Below are 19,806 nucleotides of genomic sequence, written 5' to 3' on the forward strand. Positions count from 1 at the left end.
GCTTGCTGCTCTCGGCCTCTCAGTCTGTTGCCAGGGGGTGACTGGGGGGTGCAGAATGCAGCACCAGGGTGGGACCCACGGCAGGGGCTGGAGTGTCCCTCCTCCCAGGAGTGTCTTCTCTGGCCAAGCAACAAACCTGCAATGTGCTTCCCAAAGCTTTCAGAGATGCATTTGCCCAGACAGCTTGTTGCTGTAGCCAGGCCTGTGGACTGACTGCAGTCGTCACCTGACTGCTAAGTCAGGGCCCCCCAAACAGGCCCGAGGGACTCTTTTATCCAGCCCGCGGCAACCCCCTGAAATAGCTGGTGCACATGCGCAAGCGTTATTTGCACATGCGCAAGCGTTATTTCCAGTGCACATCCAGGTCAGAGGAGGCCCACACACATGCACACAAGCTATTTCTGGTGCTCCTCCGACGCAGAAGTGTGCCAGAAGTAGCGTGTGCGCACTCGTATGGGCACGTGCTCCCTCACCCTCCGGCCCACTGCGCAATCGGCCTGAGCCGTGGCAAGTTTGCTGACCCCTGTGCTCAGTTCTGCCCTCGCTGCTGCGTCAGAAGCATGCTGAACAGCCTGTGGGAGCCTGCAGGCAATTCCTAGGCAGCTCATCCCAGCGCCTCACTTCTCTCCCGCAACTCCTCACAAGCGGAAGGCCCCAGGCTCCATCCCTGGCCTGCCCTGGCAGAACTGGGAAAGGGCCTCCTCCTGAAACCTCGGGCAGCTGCTGCCAGTTAGGGTTGACCGTGGAAGGGGAGCTCCAGTCCCAATCGCACCTGGCCACTGAGGGTGCTGGGCGTGCGGGAGCTTTTGCAGGGGAGCACAGGCACTTGTCCCTGATGCAGACAGTTCCCAATTAGACGTGGCCAGGGCCTGGCTCCCTTGTCAGGAAGCAGCTTCCCTGAGGTCAGCAGAGGCAGGACGCAGGAAGCCATGCGCTGCTCCAGGAGGCAGGATCTGCTGTACCTTCAGTGCCAGAGTTTTGGTTTGGCTGAGCATGCAGAGCCCAGCTCTGTGTGGGTGTGCATGAAGTGCGCATTTAATGGAGTGTGTTTGTGATACTGTGTGTGCAGACCAGGGTTTCCCAAATATGGGTCTCTGGTGGTTTTTGGACCACAGTTCCCATCATCCCTGACCACTTGTGCTGCTAGCCACGGATGATGGGAATTGTAGTCCCACAACTGCCGGAGACCCACGTTTAGTGTGTGTACAGACGTATATTTCGGTGTGGTTCCCGTCCTCCTGCCCCCCCCTCCCCAGGAGACAGACAGCAGGCAGCGCCGGGCAAAGTGTCAAGATCCACTTTTATTATTTCCGTCATAGTAGCCATCCTCTTGTCGCAGAGGCCTGGGTCGTAGCTTATCTCTTCCTGTCGTCAACTACGCTAACAGTGATGGAGGCAAGAGGGGCGGGGCGAAATCCAACAGAAACTACCATCGAAAGGCACTTAGAAACGGCTTAAAATACTGGCGGCCTGGAGTGGGCAACAACAGACAACGGGGAAGGAAACAGACACGTTCACCGGCTCACAGGCCTGGTCAGTCAGCAAGGCGTGCTGGGTCAGGATCAGGCCCCAGGGCGCGTGGGGCTCTGTGCATGTCCGGCCCTGTGCTCAGCCTTCTTCCACTGCGTGGCTGGGAGGCCAGCTCCCCTCGGCTGAGCGGCAGTGCGTGGTCCCAGGCGCCCTGGGCAGCGCTAGGGGGGCCTGGTGTAGGGCCTCCCCCTGCCAGCACCTGCAGGGGGCGATGCCTCAGAGGAAGGGGCAGCAGCAGGCCCCAGGAGCCTGCCTGGGTGGAAGCCCAGAGCAGGGGTCCCGCTGAAACAGCGGCGTGGAGAGAGGTATGTGGGGACCCCCTTGTACAGGGAGACCGGAGCGAAAAGCAGAGGGACCCCTCCAAATTGGGGAGGGCAGTCGAGGTGAAGTGGGCTCCTTCAGCAAAGAAGCAGGCGCTTGGGGGGGGGAGAAGCAGGGGGCCTTCCTGCTGCTGCTGGGATGGGCGGCAAGGGTCCCCCCCCCCATCAGAAACCAAGATGCACAAACAAGAATAAGTGTGGCTTTCACAGCTGCCCCAATCCGGGCCGGAGCAGCGCCCCATTTGCAGTGGGTCCCTCCAGCCTCTACAGAAGACCCCCTTCTGGCCCTGTGAGTCAGGCCCCTGCCCCAGCCTCAGCCAATGGGTGTGACTGGCAACTCCTCAGGTCTTGCTCCTATTGGCTCTTTTGCCAATAGGACGGGTTTGTGCTGCTAATATTGGCCCCATCCCACTGCCAGACCCAATTGGGGACTGCTTGGCCTCCTGCCCCCCCCCAAGCAGCTATATTGTCTGAGCAATCCTTACAACAGCCCTGTTGGGTGGGACAGTTTGACGACAGACCCATTCTACAGGGGCAGTAAAGGACTGGGCAGCTGCTCTTCTCCCCTGCATTGGTGCCCGGACGTGGGGGGGGGTCCTGTTCCTCAGATCCTGGGGCCTTCCCAACCCCTCCTGTCTCCAAGGGAGGGAGGGGGCTCCCTGGACCCCTTGCCTTGGGGGCAAGCTGTGCCTCCAGAGGGCTTTTCCTGGAGGAAGCACAGACCAGCCAAGCTCCCTGCTCCTTCTGGGCCCCATCTATCGACACGGATCTTGGCCAGAGGAAACTGGTGGGAGAGATGTCCTTGCCTGCTGGGGGGCTGGGGGGGGCTCTTGGGTGGGAGAAGCACCAAGGAAGGCTTGTCAGCTGCTGTTCCCACGCAAAGCCATCTCAGGCCGGGAGATTTGCAGGTCAGCTTTGAAACATCCGGAACGGCTAATAGGGGGAAGTGAATATTTCAGTTCCTCCACGTCAGTTTGGGGGGGGGGAGGCAGAAGAAGGGCTGGTGAGCAGCACAGCCCTTGGGTGTGCCTTGTCAGTTGGGGGGTTGGGGGGGCTGAGCCAGGAAAAGGCCTGGCTGCTTTTGTTCAGTAAGAGAGATGGAGGCAGCTGAACCCCAGGGGGGGGGGAGAAACACCTCTAATCTCAGCTGAGGGGGGCTCTCCTTCCCTGAACAGCAGCCAAGTGCTGGAAGTAGAAGACCCCCAAGCCAACAGGCACAGAGGGGAGGCCAGTAGACTGGGGGGGGGTGGAGGGGGTGGCAGCAGAGAAGCTGGCATGTCGGGGGGCGCTCTGGGCGTGAGATGGAGAGAGAAAGAGCCAGCGCCCTCCTTTTCTGTATGCAGAGGGCGAAGGCCCTGGACCCACTGCAGGGACCCCAAAGGGTCCTCTAGACCAACCCCGCGGTGCCTGTGTGGAGGTAGCTGGGGGGGGCAGAAGGGGGAGTCACGGCTGCTGCTCAGGGAAATGCTGCTTATTGCTTTGTTCAGGAGAGCCAGGCTCCTCCGTCGTGGGTGTCCAGGAAGCCAAGGGGATTGGCCAGCCCCAGCAGCCATAGCAGGGTGGGGGGGGGAGAGTTGGGGTGTGTGTGTGTGTGTGTGTGTGTGTGGTGGGTGGGGGGAAAGAGGAGGGCACCTTTTGGCGCAGGCCAGAAGCTCTTCCAGGGCTGCCTGGGGTCCTCCGCTGGCCACGGCCGGTCCCAGATTCCCCCCATCCCCCGTCCTTGGTGTGGATCGCCACCCCCCTTCAGTTCACCACGGCTTGCTTCAGCAACACGGAGCCTGTGGGGATGACCACCCAACCGGGGGGCAGGCCGTCCGAGCTGCCCGCCGAGTTCATGCCGGTGGAGAGGTCTAGGGCGCCCCCCGCAGGCAGCAGCGAGAGGCCCTCTGCGCCCGCCCGGCCCCGCTCAGTCCTCCCGCTGGCTTCCTTGCAGCTCTGCGGCGGCCCCTGCCCGCCCCCGCCGCCTTTGCCGGGCCGGGCCACGCTCCTCTCGGGCAGGGCCTTGGCGGAGGCAGCCCCCGCCAGCAAGGAGACGACGGGCAGCCCTAGGCTGCTGGCAGCGAAGGGCGAGGCGAGGAGGGGGTTCTTGGCCAGGTTGAGGGGTGCCAGGACGGGGCTGTGGAGGCCGGCCAGCCCCCCGCAGGCCAGGGCGCTGAGGTCCAGTGGGGCGGGGGCCAGCGGGAGGGGCAGGCCGTGGCTGCCGAAGAGGGCGGCGGGGTTGGGGATGATGATCTGCGCCCCGTTGAGGTAAGGCACGTCCGCGGGGGCCGCCAGGGAGGGCTTGGGGGCCGGCTGCAGCTGCAGCAGCTCCTGCTGCTCGTGCGAGATGAAGTGGCCGTGCGCCTTGATGTGCTTGCGCAGGGAGCTGGGGTCTGTGTAGCGCTTGTGGCAGCCGGGCATCTTGCAGTAGTAGGGCTTGTCCACGTAGTGCGTGCGGGTGTGCTTGAAGCGGTCGCTCGAGTTGGAGTAGCGCTTGCTGCAGCCTTCGTAGGGGCAGATGTAGGGCTTCTCGCCTGCGGGGGGAGGAGGAAGGGACATGTGAGATATTAAGGGAAAGGCTTCCTTGAAACCAGCAATCGAAATTTGCACCTCTTGAGTACAAGTGAAGGTGCCAGGATGGAGCCTGGCAACGCCACTGTTTTGTGCCCCCTTCATCCTTCAATAGATCGCAAAGAGCTGGCCCAGAAAGCACTCTACACTGGAGCTTTCCAAACTGTGTGTCGTGACACGTTAGTGTGTTGGCTGCAGTGTGTAGGTGTGACACACTAACGCTCCCCACACTCCTCCCGGGGCTGGAAAGGGGTTAGTTTAACCTCTGATTTGCTAGTACTGTACAGTCAAACCTCAGATGTCAAACGTAATCTGTCCCAGAAGCCCGTTCGACTTCCGAGACACGACTTCTGATTGGTTGCAAGAGCTTATTGTAGTCAACTGTTTGGGTTCCAAAAAAATCCGCATTTACTTCCGGGTTTTTGGCGTTCGGGAGCTGAGATGTTCGAAAATGGAGCCATTCGAGAACCAAGGTTTGACTGTAAAACTGAATTGCTGCGTCGCGAAATGATGCACGTCTACAAAGCGTGTCACCAACATTCAAAGTCTGGAAATCTCTGCTCCAAACTGTGGCACACGCCAAACTATAGATGGCAGACTCTGGTTGACAGCCACCAGCATCTCAGATTCCCCTAGGAAAGCAGGCAGGGAGACTTGGAAGTCAGAGCTTTAGGAACACAATTCTGCATTGCAGGAGGTTGGGCTAGATGACTCCCCAGGCTTCAGTTCTAGGATTCTATAGGAACATGAGAGTCGGGCTCTTCTCCCAGCGGCCACCCAGATCCCTGTGGGAAGCCAGCAATCGGGATTGGAGCACGAGAGCAGCTCCCCCCCCCTCCTGTGGTTTCCAGCAACTGATACTCAGAAGCAAAGTTGCTGCAGCTAATAGTCTTCCATCGCCCTCTCCTCCTCCATGAACTTTCCCAGTCTTCCTGGAAAGCTTTGTCGTCTGTCCCCCGCAAGGCAGCTGCTCTGCTCAGAAGGGACCCCTGGACTCTGCCCGAGGGGCTTGCAAAAGTGCGCCCACCCCCCTGGCCTCAAGACTCACCTGTGTGGGAGCGGTTGTGGATCTTCAGGTTTTCCAGCCGAGAGAAGCTCTTGTTGCAGGTGGGGCAGCGGTGGGGCTTTTCATTGGTGTGCGTGCGGATGTGGATCAGCATCTTGTACCTGGGGAGGGAAGGAAGGAGCCCCTTCAAGATGGGGGGAGGAGGAGGAGGAGAGCAGAGACTTCTTCCCAGAGTGCTTTCAACAGGGGCAAAGAATCGGCGGCTGCCATGGTCACCCCGACTGTTGGCGCTGCAGACTGCTGGGGCGAGTCCAGAGCCAAAAAGGCAGGGAGGTGCCCCAGGCTCCCCACGCCCTGCTTGGCCACTCCTGAGGCTCCGTGTCCCTCCCCACAGCCAGGGGGCTGCCGGAGGGGGGGGGGAGAGAGCATCCTCTAAGCAGGAGGCCCCAAAACAAAGTGGCTTCCTCCTTTCTTTGGAAAGTTCCCAGAGGCTGTTCTGGAGGGAAGGGGCACTGCTGGCAGCAGCCTGGCCCTGGGGATCCACCCTCCAAGAACCACGGAGTTAATAAAGGGCTTTCCACCCCTACCCCCATGCCAACCAAAATGGGCAGCCTGACTTGCAAGTTCTCCCAAAGTCTCAAAGGGCAGCCTTGTCTCTTCACAAGCCAAGCAAATTTGGGGAGCTCAAACACGAGGGATTTTGCTGCCCCCTCCCTTCTGAGTCACGGGTAGCCAATGTGGTGACCATCCAAGGCGCTGTCAGCCTGCAGCTTGCACCCACGGCCAGCAATGCCAGAAGCTGCCTGGATGTCTGCTCAGCACAGCTCTTCGGGAGATGCTGCTCTCCGTCTCGCTCCTCCGCCTGCTGCGCATGGTCCCTGGGAAGCCTGCAAGCCCCTTGAGGGAGGGTCAGGGGTCTCTCCCACTCCCCAGATGCCTGGGCAGTGAGCAGTCGGCTTACCTGGCATTGAAGCCCCTTCCGTGGCGAGCGCAGCCCTCCCAGTGGCAGCAGTAGCCGGCGTCCTTCTCGGGCTTCACGTGGAAGTCGTTGACGTGGTCCACGAGGTCTTGCAGCAGGTCAAAGGGCTGGTTGCACTGGAGAAGGAAGAAGCAGAGGAGGGAGGGGCTTCAGCCTCAACAGAGACCAGCAGGGCCCTGGAGGGAGAGGCGCCCCCACCCCAAAGGCACTGCTCACCTTTGACCACCGGCACACCAGCTGCTTCTGCAGGGGCATCTCTGGGGAGAGGCGCTTCTCTTTGGGGGCCCCCAGGAAGGCTGAGGCAGGCAGGTGCAAGGCACCCCCCGAGTTGAGGGGCAGGAAGAACTGGAAGGAGCTGCGGAGGCCATCAATGTAGCGCAGGGACTGGAGGTCCTGGGGGGACGAGAGGGGGGGGGGTTGGAAAGGAACAGAAATGTCCCCTGCATTTTTCTGGCTTGATGGTCTGGCTCACAAAGCCTGGAAATGCTGGGATGGCAGTCAATGGATTGAGGAGGGAACTTGACAAGACAGAAGTACTGTTTGGGGGACAGGAGGCGGGCAGGTGTGGAGGATTCCCTGGTCCTGAATGGGGCAACTGTGCCCCTGAAGGACCAGGTGCGCAGCCTGGGAGTCATTTTGGACTCACCGCTGTCCATAGAGGTGCAGGTCAGTTCTGTGTCCAGGGCAGCTGTGTACCAGCTCCATCTGGTACACAGGCTGAGACCCTACCTGCCCGCAGACTGCCTTGCCAGAGTGGTGCATGCTCTGGTTATCTCCCGCTTGGACTACTGCCATGCACTCTACATGGGGCTACCTTTGAAGGTGACTCAGAAACTACAACTAATCCAGAATGCGGCAACCAGACTGGTGACTGGGAGCTGCCGCTGAGACCATAGAACACTTGTCCTTTAAAGACCTACAGTGGCTCCCAGTACATTTCCGAGCACAATTCAAAGTGTTGGTGCTGACCTTGAAAGCCCTAAACGGCCTCAGTCCAGTATACCTGAAGGAGCGTCTCCACCTCCATCTTTCTGCCCGGACACTGAGGTCCAGCTCTGAGGGCCTTCTGGCGGTTCCCTCCCTGTGAGAAGTGAGGTTGCAGGGAACCAGGCAGAGGGCCTTCTCGGTAGTGGGAAAAGGATGTCAAGGAAATAAACAACTATCTGAATTTTAGAAGACTTCTGAAGGCAGCCCTGTTTAGGGAAGTTTTAGATGTTTGATGCCTTACTGTGTTTGAAATTTTAATTGGTCGGAAGCTGCCCAAAGTGGCTGGGGAAACCCAGTCAGATGAGCAGCATATAAATATATAAATATAACTATTTATTAATTAAATATAGCAACTATTACTTTACTTTACAGGTTGCAGGTTCTTATTTTGGCAAAGGTGGGCAAGGCAGGAGGCTCCCCCTCCCCTGCAGGAGACCCACAGAACTGCAGAGTTGGATGGGACCCCCTGGGTCATCTAGCCCAACCCCCTGTCCTCCCAGCTCAGCCAGAGTCTGGCTTGCTCCCAGTGGGCGGGAGTTCCACAGGGTCTGGTCCTTGAGAGTTGCCTTGTCTCCCATTCAGCTGCCTCACTGCCAGGGAAGATGCCAGCGGACTTTTGCTGCTCGGCTGCCCCCCACATAATAATAATAATAATAATAATAATAATAATAATAATAATAATAATAATTTATTTATACCCCGCCCTCCCCAGCCTAGACCAGGCTCAGGGCGGCTAACACCCGATATAAAAATGAATTGATTGAAATACAACTTAAAAAGAAGATTAAAATACAACATTAAAATACAGCCTCATTTCAATGGAAACTCAAATCAAAAACTTTTTTGGGGATGAAAATGTCAAGTCTTCACCAAGGCTAACTATCCAGACTGGTCCCCCATGGGCCAGAAAAAAGCCAGGGAAGTCCCCAAATAGGGGACACATCCCTTGCGCAGGACCCTGGGGCACAGCAACCCTCTCTGCCGCCAGCAACTCACCCGCAGGGCGGAGGAGCTCACCAACTCCCCGCCGCTCTGCCTGTCAGGGGAGAGCGAGGCGCGGCCCCCGCTGGGGGAGTCCAAGCAGGGAGGCGGAGGCGGAGAGAGGCTCAGGTCGATGGTGGGGGTGGAGGAGAAGTGGGTGTTCCTCTTGTCGTGGCATTTGGGGTGCAACTGGAGGCCTGCAAAGGAGGGGGAGAGATGCAATGAAGAAGCTCCAACCTACGTCTCCCCTGCCCTGCCCCAGTTCCACGACTCCAGCAGAGCCTCCTTCACATCTGCCCCCCACCCCTCGGCCACTCACCGTCGAGTGGGGAATGAGGCGAGTCGGGGCTGCTGTCCTCCCGGATCCGGAAGTCCTGGCGGAAGGATCGGGGCCTGGAGCCGCCCAGGGTCTGGTCGCCCTTGGCTTGTGCCGCCTGGAGCTTGGAGATGCTCAGCTTGAGGTCCAGCGGCTCTTCGAGGGAATGCATGGCGAGTGGCCAGGGAGAAGACCACTCTTGTCAATTGGGGAGGGGGAGGAGGATGTTTTGAGGGAGGGGCTCCTCAGCCTGGAATATCAGAGAGAGAGAGAGAGAAAGAGAGAGAGGGTAAGGGAAAGGAGGGGACATTTCACCATATGTGGCGGGATTGTAATAAAATTTTAAAAAATTGGGAAATGATATACAATGAATCGAAGAAAATGTTCCATCTAACATTTGCTAAGAAACCCGAAGCATTTCTGTTGGGGATTGTAGGGAAAGACCTGCCAAGGAAGTTGAAAAATATCTTCATGTATGCAACAACGGCAGCGAGAGTCTTAATAGCACAAGGATGGAAGAACGAGGAAACCCCGACTAAAGAACTATGGCAAGAGAAACTGATGGACTATGCAGAACTGGCAAAATTGGCACACAAATTACGGGACAAGGATAACTGTGACTTTAAAGATGCATGCGAACCTTTTACAAAGTATTTAAAGAAGCAACAAAGTGAACTGGACTCCTTGGCAGGCTTTGAATAAACACTCACAAACTCTTTATTGATAATAACTAGTCAGATAAATTTAGGATTTATACAATTTTGTAACATGCAGAGAATAGCATCTATAGAGAAACCAGAGATTGGAACTGAGGGAAGTCGGGGGGGAGGGGGTTATTTTATGGGGGGGGGGACTAAGGATGATATGTTGTAAGCTAATACGTTGTATTTAAATTCCTAATAAAAATATTAAAAGAGAGAGAGAGAGAAGCTGGAGCAGCTGCACAACTCTGGATCAGGCCCCAGGCCCCGCCCTGCGCCAGCAGTTGCACTACAGAATGGTCCCGCTGGGCATCAGGAAAGGAAATATGCAGATTGGACTCTCAGTGGAGGTTTTTAAAGCCCATTATGTGGGAGAAAAGCAATGACAAACTTAGACAGCATCTTAAAAAGCAGAGACATCACCTTGCCAACAAAGGTCTGTATAGTTAAAGCTCTGGTTTTCCCAGTATTGATGTATGGAAGTGAGAGCTGGACCATAAAGAAGGCTGATCGCCAAAGAATTGATGCTTTTGAATTCTGGTGCTGGAGGAGACTCTTGAGAGTCCCATGGACTGCAAGAAGATCAAACCTCTCCATTCTGAAGGAAATCAGCCCTGAGTGCTCCCTGGAAGGACAGATCCTGAAGCTGAGGCTCCAAGACTTTGGCCACCTCATGAGAAGACTCGACTCCCTGGAAAAGACCCTGATGTTGGGAAAGATGGAGGGCACAAGGAGAAGGGGACGACAGAGGACGAGATGGTGGGACAGTGTTCTGGAAGCTACCGAGTGCCTGGCGTGCTCTGGTCCATGGGGTCACGAAGAGTCGGACATGACTAAACAACAACCATGTGGGTTTGTGGCTCCCCAGAACTGGCCAGCAGGGGGCAGCAGCTGCTCCAGGAAAGGCTGGCAGAGGGCATTGGTCACAGGGCTCCCCACCACCAGCAGCCGGGAACAAAGTCGCTCTGCCCCTCCCCTCGAGGCTGGCAGATCAAAGAGTCACAAGGGAGGCTGCCTCCCTTGTCTTGCTCTGGGCCCCAAACTTCGCTTCTTCCTTCCCTCCCAGGTCTTAAAAAAATGTCTGCACAAAGACCTTGGCACAACCAGAGTGTTTCTGCCCCATGCGGGCACCAGGAGATGTGATGGGTGCCTCCTTCTGGTCTGGAGACCTCCTGCCAGCTGCTCACCTGGGCAGGGCAAGGGGGGGGGGACTTTCGCTCCAGATCCTGCCTAGGACTTTCAGCAGACACAGCCAGAGCCCACCCCCACTGGTAACCAGCCACGCAAATTGTTTACTGGTGAGGCAGGCAGGGGGGAGGCCTTTCAGCCTCTCCCGTCCAATTTCCCTGTAACAGTTTATCCACTCACACTTGCCGTCTCTTGGCATCAATATCCATTTCAATTAGAACCACAGTTTTCAAATTCAATAAGAAATGCTGCTCTCATGGCTGACAGGCAATGTGTGATTTGGGAGGGCGACAATTTTTAATCTCGCTCGCCGTTTTCATCGCAGTAGGACTTGTATAGCACTTATTTAGGGAAGTGTATCCCTAAATAGCACTTATTTGTATAGCACTTATTTAGGGAAGATAAATAGGTACCGCTTACTAGCGGGAAGGTAAACGGCGTTCCGTGTGCGGCTCTGGCTCGCCAGAGCAGCGTTGTCACGCTGGCCACGTGACCCGGAAGTGTCTTCGGACAGCGCTGGCCCCCGGCCAATAGATGTGAGATGGGCGCACAAACCCCAGAGTCTGTCAAGACTGGCCCGTTCGGGCAGGGGTACCTTTACCTTTACCTTATCATTACACATGTGCAGAGCGCCACTATCTGCTCCTGGGGGGGGGGTCAATTATTTTGTGGGGAATTGGGGGGGGGGAGATTGAAAAATTGGGAAACACATTTTCCAGCCCAATTTTTATGTGGTTCCCCACCCCCCCAACAGGCCTTCACCTCTGTAGCCGCAGTTATGCTTTTGAGCTGGGTGGTTCAGAGGATATTGACAGAAATACCCTCCCTGTAAATTCATGGGAGTGTAAATTGTATGTGGGGCAAGAAAGGGTGTGGAAATTTGGGAAAGGGGGGGTCTTTCTTTTAAAAAAATGCTTGACATTCGTATTGAGAGGAATACCCCAGTAGCCCTGGTGGAAGACTACTGCTTCATGAAGGCAAGTTATTTCCATTCAATTGAGGCTCCAATAAACACCCCAATTCCACAAATTCACATTAATGCCGTTTATCAAATAATCCGAGTTAGAAATAACGGTGTTGCCTTCAACATGGCGCTCAGGTGAATGCTCTGTGGGGTTAGGGGGTTTCCCCTCCTTCTTGCACCCCCTCAATCTGTGCTGGGTCCTGCTTGTGGGTCTCCCACTGAGGCACCCCACTGGCCACTGGCCTCATTCCTCTTGCAGGGTCTCCCCTTGTCCTTCACCTCTGCTGGCTCTCCAGGTGTGGTTGGACGACAGCTCCCATCCGCTCTGCTAAGAGATTACGCCCCACACCTGGGAGTGGGAGTCATGTTGGCACTCCCTACTTTGAAGGGGAGGGGGCTGCCTAAGGCCCAGACATTGTTAGACACCAACAACCATCATCTTCATCACCATCTAGCTCCCCGAGAGTCCAAACAGCGGGAGGTCCACACATGGCTCCGTCCCTGGCTTAGTCCAGATGCTTCTACTGACACTTGTCCAGGAGACCTTCCTCACGGGGGACACAGGGCTAAAACCCATCTGGGGTGCTGATGGGGGGCAGCGCACCCCGCTTTCCGTTGCTGCCGCCTTCTCTTTTCACAAGGATGGAGAAGGTCTGAAGGTCCCAGGAGCAGAATCTCCGAGAACATGGATGAAAAGCGGGGCTTCAGGGTGGGATTTATGAGTCCTGGCAGTCAAGGGGGGGTGTCTACCTGCCAGTTCCCCTGTGCCTCCTTAGGCATTGTTGTTTAGTCGTGTCCGACTCTTCGTGCCCCCTGGACCAGAGCACACCAGGCACTCCTGTCTTCCACTGCCTCCTGCAGCTTGGTCAGACTCATTCTGGTAGCTTCCAACCATCTCGTCATCTGTCGTCCCCTTCTCCTTGCGCCCTCCATCTTTCCCAACATCAGGGTCTTTTCTAGGGAGTCTTCTCATCACGTGAGGTGGCCAAAGTCTTGGAGCCTCAGCTTCAGCATCTGTCCTTCCAGTGAGCACTCAGGGCTGATTTCCTTAAGAATGGAGAGGTTTGATCTTCTTGCAGTCCATGGGACTCTCCAGAGTCTCCTCCAGCACCTCCTTAGGCATCGGGGCCCCAATTCCACAGAAGTCACCAGCCCTCCTGCCTTCTCCAGCAGCTTGGAGAGAGGGATGCGCTTTTTGGGGACATCCACCCAGAGGGGAAAGGGAGGGAAGTAGCGGGCGGTGGCAAGAAGGAAGCCTTCCTCCAGACCTCCAAGATTTGTCGGGCCCCGCCCTGCCCCTTCCTTGCCCGACGGCACAGCCGGAGGAGAGGGAAGACTCAGCTCGGGCGACTTGCTCAAGACCCGGCGCGGCGCATCTTCCACGCAGCTCCTGGAACAAACGGAGCCCACGTCCAGGCCCCCCGCCCCCTCCAGAAGCCCCGCCTCGCGGGGAGTTGGGTCAAGGCACTCTGCGTATGCTCAGGGGCGCCCGCCTGCCTCGTCTTTTCCCTCCCGGAGCACCGGGCCGCGGGGTCCCCACGCCCTGCGTGACCCCGAGCTGCCTCTGCCTCGACGGGGACTCCCGCCCAGCTCGCTGGCTCGGCTGCCAAGTGCCCTGCGACGGGCTGGACGGGGCTGCGGCTGGGTCTGTTTTCCTTCGGCTCCAGCCCCGCCTGCCTCCCCAGGCAGCCCGGGAACGCCCGGCTCCTGCCGCTGCCAAGAGCGCATGAATGGAGGCGCAGGACGCGACGGGGCGCGCGGGCAGCGAGCGCAAGGAAGCCCAAGCGGCCATCGGAGGGTCGCTGGGGGTGGTGGGGCCGGGAGCCGGAGCCTTCCCCTCTCCGGCAAGCTCCAGGTGGCACCTGCTCCCTCGCCCACCCACCCCCCGGCTGGCGGAGGCCGCCTCCTGCCCTCCCTGCCGGGCTGGCACCGGGCCACGGCAGGCGGCAGCGGCTCAGACGCGCAGGAATGCGGCAGCGCCTCCCGCGGAGCCGGAGCACCGGGGGGGGGGCAGGCCCAGGCAGGAGCCCCCGCCGGGCCGACGCCTGGAAGCCAGAGGGGCCCCGACGGCCTCGGTGTGCGGGGGCGGCCCACCCGCGCGCAGGGAGGTCCGAGGCGGCTGCATGAAAGCGCATCCTGCCCACCCGAAACAAAAAGCGCCGTCGGCGGCGGAGTCAGCACACTTCTGGGCTAAGACATTATTATTATTATTATTATTATTATTATTATTATTATTATTATTATTATTATTATTATTATTTTATATACCGCCCTATTCCCTGGGCGTTTAAGAGCGGTTCACAAAATAAAATCAAAATATAAAACCACAAAAGACATAATCAAAATTAAAGCAACAGAATAACCCCCCCAAGACACCACATTTTAAAATGGCACAGAATCTTAGAATTGTGATGGAAAGGGCAGCAGAGGGTAATTTAGTCAAACTCCACTATTATATGATTCTATGAACTCCCTGCTGTGAAGGAATCTCAGCTCAAAGGTCCCTGACAGGTGGCCGTCCAACCTCTGCTTAATAATAATAATAAAAATTATTTATACCCCGCCCTCCCCAGCCAGAGCCGGGCTCAGGGCAGCTAACACCAATAAAATCACAGTAAAAACATAATGGGGGGGATTTAAAATACAGGTTAAAATGCAATTTAAAATGCAGCCTCATTTTACAAACCACCAAGGAAGGAGAGGTCATCACCTTCTGACATGAGAGAATCCTAGAATGGTAGCTGGAAGGGTTCTCCAAGAGTCATCTAGTCCACCCCCTGCAAGGCGGGAATTTAAACTAAAGCATCCATGACAGATGGCCACCCCACCTCTGCGTCGAAACCTCCCAGGAAGGAGATGAACCCTTGCTCTGAGGCTGAGCCCTCCCGCCAGCTGCCACCAACCCAGCTGAACTGAAGGAGTGCAAGCTGCCTTCTGCGGATGGGAAGCGCCTTGGGGCAGGGACCCTCCCTCTGGGCTCACCCCGCCAGCGCCCAGGAGCTGCCAGGTCAGTATGGGCCAGGTTCAAGTATATAAAGCTCTTAACAGCTTGGGACCAGTCTACCCTGCGAGATCCCCTTAACCAATAGATGGCCACTAAACTGTTTTGATTGGCAGAACTGGCTACAGGTGCCAAGTACCAGTTTCACAATTGTAACAACCCCTTCACTTGGTGTGGAGGAACTTTGGAACTCCCTGGAGACTGATATGCTGTACCATTTTCAGCACCAGCTAAAAACATTGTTTAGATAAGCCCGGGTGTTTAGAAATGCTAGTGTGAATTTTAATCTGATTTTTAGTAGATTTCGAAGTTTTTTTTAAAAAAAAACAACAACCCACAACTTTATTGTTTTATGTAAACTTTATGAAATAAATAAAAAAAAACGTAGCAAAACTAGTTTCCCCATTTCAGGAACCAAGAGGACAAAAACTTTAAAAAAGAATGGGAGAAGTTTATAATTTACTTAGGAGACCACTGTAAGCAGATGAAAACATTAGCAGGATTTTAATTTCACTTGTAATGTAACAAACAGGCAGCTAGACTTTGCTCACATCCACAGCCGTAGGGGACCTTGGGGTCTCAAAGGTCAACAGCCAAAATTAGGTGCTCTTCGCTGCTCATGCGCTGTTCTAAACCATAGTTGTGGCGTCTCCTGCAGCACGCCTGAGGCTCCGCACCCAGTTATGCTCCCCTAAATTCCAGGCTAAAGAAAAGAGGAGATATGAGAGCCACTTTAAAATATCGGAAGATGGAGCAGGCTTGTTTTCTCCTGCTCCAGAGGGTAGGACTCGAACCAGTGGCTTCAAGTGGCAAGGGACGAGGTTCCGACTAAGCATCAGGAAGAAGTTTCTGAAAAGCAAGAGCCACTCAACAGGGAAGCAGACTCCCTTAGGTAAACTCGGTCCTCCAGATGTTTTGGGACTACAACTCCCATCATCCCTAGCGAACAGGACCAGTGGTCAGGGATGATGGGAATTGTAGTTTCAAAACATCTGGAGGGCTGGAGTTTGCCTTTGCCTGCCCTTAGGAGATGGTGGACTCTCCTCCCTTGGAGGTTTCTAAGCAGAGGTGGGATGGCCACCTGTCATGGATGCTTTAGCTGAGATTCCTGCATTGGAGGGGGCTGGAATGGATGACCTTGGGGGGACCCTTCCAACTTGATTCTATTATTCTAGTCTGTAAGCTTAAAACAGTACTACAACACTTTGTCAGTAAGGAAGAGTGCTGGGAACTAAAGCGGCGGTGGTGTAAACTGTATCTCCATGCGATCCGTCCCCTTAGCAAACTACAGTTCCCAGCATTCGCCCCGACTGTGGGTGTCATCCCAGGAGGGCCCCTCCCTCCCCCTGCTCCCCACCCAAGAGAGGGCCCTGCTGGGGACTCTGCCTGGAAGGAGCAGCTGGCAGGAGGCTGCTCTGGCTGGCTGGGGCCAAGCCTGGTGGCGCCCCTCCCAGCCGGAAGAGGCCTTTCCTCTCCCTCCCCGCCATGTGTCAGCTGGAGGGGTCGCACAGCTGCAACAGGAATCCATTAGAAAGGAGGCGAGGGCGGAAGCGGGTGGGGAGCTGCTGCTGCTGCTGCTGCAGCAAGGAGAGGGGAGAGGGGGCCCCCTCCCTCCCCAAAGGCTGCTCCACTTCCCTGCTTAATTGCATGCAGCCAAGGGAGGGAGGCAGGATCCTGCAGGCTGTCCTTGGCAGAGGCCCAGGCGGTTGCAGGCCCTATAGGAAGACACCCCCCCCCAGGGTGCCCCTTGCTGACCCCTCCTGGAAGCAGGCTGGGGGGCAGCCAGGCTGTGCCTGAAATGAGAAGGGGTCCAGAAGGCAAGGAGGACCCTGTCTGGCTCCTTGGCTTTTCCCCCAAGAGCGGAGAATTGGAGCCTCACCTCTTCCAAAGACAGGTCAGAGCTCCGCTGGCCACAGGAAGCCTCTGGGACCCTTCTCCTTCGGCCAGAGTTACTTATTTATTTGATACGGGGACATTTCTCCTCCTCAGCCTCTCTCTCAAAAACGCCCCAGGGCAGCTCTGGCCAGAAAAAACAAGCCGGAGTGAAAACAATTCCTCTGCACAGAGGGAGAGACTGTGCAGCTCAGCTTCCCTTGTTACATAAAGCAGCAAAGCAGATGTAGAGGCATCCCACCAGCCCCCTAATTCTCCCACACCTGGGTCTGTGTCCCACCAGGGCCTACTCAGAGGAGATGCAGTGAAATGGATAAAGCCACGTTGGCCCAGTCCCTTGGCCTCTGCTGAGCCTAAATCCCTTCTCAGACGCTGGGAGAAGCAGCCACCTTTGTTGAAAGAGCCCACTGAGTCATGGATTTATATATTGCATTTATAGCCCGCCTCCAAGGATACAATCAAGGAATTGTTCGAAGGGATCCCATCTAGTCCAACCCACTGCAGTGCAGGGATATGCAGCTGTCCCGTATGGGGATGGCAGCAATAAAACTGGCAGCACAATTGCAAAGCTAAGCAGGGTCAGGTATGGTTTCAGACTGGATGGGAGATGGAGCGTTGAGTTCCCTGCATCACAGGGGGTTGGACTAGATTGCCCCTGGGGTTCCTTCTAACACTAACATTTGAGGATTCAGAAAACCTACAACCTTGGCCTCATCAGCACCATGTTTTAACCAGCTGAACTATCCAGGAGCTCAAATATTCCCCTCCTCACCTAATCACTACAAAAGCCCCTGGGGGGCAGGTTAGTCTGAGAGAGGCAGTGATTTCCCCCCCCCCGAAGGTCACCCCCGGTGGGCATGACTGAGTGGGGAGATTCAAACCCTAGTCTCTCCCAGCTCCTAGTCCGACACTCCGACCACTACACCACACTCCCCTTGCCTAGCCCTGCCCTTCCCCATCACAAACCCCACTACACCCGACAGCAGAAACTACAACTAATCCAGAATGCGGCAGCTAGACTGGGGACTGGGAGCAGCCGCTGAGACCACATAACACCAGTCTTGAAAGACCTACATTGGCTCCCAGTACGTTTCCGAGAACAATTCAAAGTGTTGGTGCTGACCTTGAAAGCCCTAAACGGCCTCGGTCCAGTATCCCTGAAGAAGCGCCTCCACCCCCATCGTTCTGCCCGGACACTGATGTCCAGCTCCAAGGGCCTTCTGGCGGTTCCCTCACTGCGAGAAGCGAGGTTACAGGGAACCAGGAAGAGGGCCTTCTTGGTGTTGGCGCCCGTCCTGTGGAATGCCCTCCCACCAGATGTCAAGGAAATCTGACTTTTAGAAGACATCTGAAGGCAGCCCTGTTTAGGGAAGCTTTTAATGTTTAATAGATTATTGCATTTTAATATTATGATGAAACCGCCCAGAGTGGCTGGGGAAGCCCAGCCAGATGGGTGGGGTATAAATAATAAATTACTATTATTATTATTATTATAGCAGAAGCCCCTCCAGGAGGCTTTGCTCAGACGGCCTCCTAGGCAGTGGCGTAGCGTGGGGGGTGCAGGGGGGGCCTGCCGCACCGGGCGCAACATCTGGGGGTTAGGGTTAGGGGGCGCAAATCCACGGGTTAGGGGGCGCAAATTACTTGCCTTGCCCCGGGTGCTGACAACCCACGCTACGCCACTGCTCCTGAGCCTGTCCCTGCACTCACTCCTTAGCTCAGCAGCCAGTTCCTGCTTGACAACCAGGCCCCCCCAGCCCCCTCCACTTACTCCCCAATATCTCCCCCCACCGCAGTTCAAAGGGATTGTGGCCTGTGCTCCACACAGGAGGGGAAACAAAGTTCAGCTGGGGATCAAGCCCAATCCCCTCACTTCCCTCTCGCCAGAAGAGCCAAGCGAGGGGGGAGAGACTCCCACAGCTGGCAGGTCGCCAGGGTGTCTGCGGATGCCCCCCATTTCCACAAAGCTGTTTGCTGGGGAAGGAAAGCTGGCAGCCCCAGAGGCTCTCAGAGGTGCCCTTATCATGCCCCCATTGCAAGGGGGAGGACGGAGAGGGAGGGTTCAGCAAAGAAATGTAGGCAGGTTTGGAAGAGGGACCCACATCTGCCTCTGATTCTGGGGCCAGGCAGGAGCTGGGGGGGACGTCTGCCCCACCCTGGCAGAGCCTTGCAGAGTCTCTCAGGAATGAGGCAGGGTGCAGCTGCCACCGAGGTGCAAAGCAAGCCCCGAGTCTCCCTGCCCCCCCCACCAAAAGCCAGTGGATTCCTGAGCTGCTCCAGGGAGCCAGCTGGGGTGGGGCGCTTTGGAGGCAAAGCCTCTCTTGGAAGCAGAGGCTGCCAAACCAAACTGGCCCCCAGCACAACATTCCTGGGAACAAACCTCCCAGCCTGGAATCCAGAGGAACTGGAAGGGTGAGGGCCACCTCTCTCGACTTCCAGGGGGGGGCGTGCAGGCAGCCCCCACCCTGGGGCCAAAGACGTGGGGAGGAGAAGAGGGAGGAGGAGGAGGAGAGGTTCCCGGCCTGCGAAAAAATGGGAGGCTGCCTCCATCTCTGCAGCTTGTGCGACGACGCCCCTCCAGTGCTGGCCGGCAGCTGCCCCTCCTTCTCCAGACAGAGGCTGGAATGCTCTCCTTGACCCAGAAGGACCCACAGCCTCCCAGACACAGGCTCCTCTGGGCCTTCCCCCCCCCATTGCTCCAGGGATTGGGTTGCTGGGTAAGGGCCTGCCTGGGAGACAGCTGGGGGCTCTAGATGGGAAACTCTGAGGCTCAGGGCTGCCCCTCCTCCTGCAGCCCCCCCCCCAGACTGGAACAGGAAATGTGCCTGATGAACAGACCCAACACACCCTGCTCTCCATCGCCCCCCCTTCAAGCCACTTCCATCCTGTCCTGACTCATATCCATCGCAGCCAGGCAAGAGCTGGATGTGGTCAGGGAGCTGCCAGGAGCTTCTGCTCCGCCAAAGAACACAATCCTTTCTTTCTCCCTCGCCTGTGGCGAGTGCGAATCTCTTCCAAGTGAGCAGGCAGAGGAGCTTCCCTCCCCCCCACACACACACACTAGGAGGAGCACTGGTGCAACCTCCTGGATGCTCTCTGGGCCTCGTGGTTCTCAGACCTGGTGCCTGACCTCCAGCTGAGACCACATAACACCGGTCCTGAGAGACCTACATCGGCTCTCAGTATGTTTCCAAGCACAATTCAAAGTGTTGGTGCTGACCTTGAAAGCCCTATACGGCCTTGACCCAGTATTCCTGAAGGAGCGTCTCCACCCCCATCATTCTGCCCGGACACTGAGGTCCACCTCCGAGGGCCTTCTGGCGGTCACCTCCCTGCGAGAAGTGAAGCTACAGGGAACCAGGCAGAGGGCCTTCTCAGTGGTGGCGCCCA

General features: G+C 56.6%; 1 protein-coding gene across 1 annotated transcript in view; it reads right to left on the bottom strand.

The window, feature by feature from the left end:
• Positions 1 to 2,384: 2,384 nt before the first annotated feature.
• GLIS2 (GLIS family zinc finger 2) overlaps positions 2,385 to 19,806 on the bottom strand; it is a 28,812-nt gene continuing 11,390 nt past the window's right edge. Inside the window, exons 2-7 of the mRNA XM_082199784.1 lie at positions 8,673 to 8,919; positions 8,369 to 8,550; positions 6,602 to 6,778; positions 6,368 to 6,501; positions 5,449 to 5,567; positions 2,385 to 4,363 (exon numbers count right to left, since the gene is read on the bottom strand). Coding sequence (XP_082055910.1) covers positions 3,594 to 4,363; positions 5,449 to 5,567; positions 6,368 to 6,501; positions 6,602 to 6,778; positions 8,369 to 8,550; positions 8,673 to 8,841 — 1,551 coding nt within the window. The 5' untranslated portion in view covers positions 8,842 to 8,919 and the 3' untranslated portion in view covers positions 2,385 to 3,593. The remainder of the gene's footprint in view (positions 4,364 to 5,448; positions 5,568 to 6,367; positions 6,502 to 6,601; positions 6,779 to 8,368; positions 8,551 to 8,672; positions 8,920 to 19,806) is intronic.

This window comes from Podarcis vaucheri (genome assembly GCF_965113315.1).
Source record: "Podarcis vaucheri genome assembly, chromosome: 14".
NCBI classification, from domain to species: domain Eukaryota; kingdom Metazoa; phylum Chordata; class Lepidosauria; order Squamata; family Lacertidae; genus Podarcis; species Podarcis vaucheri.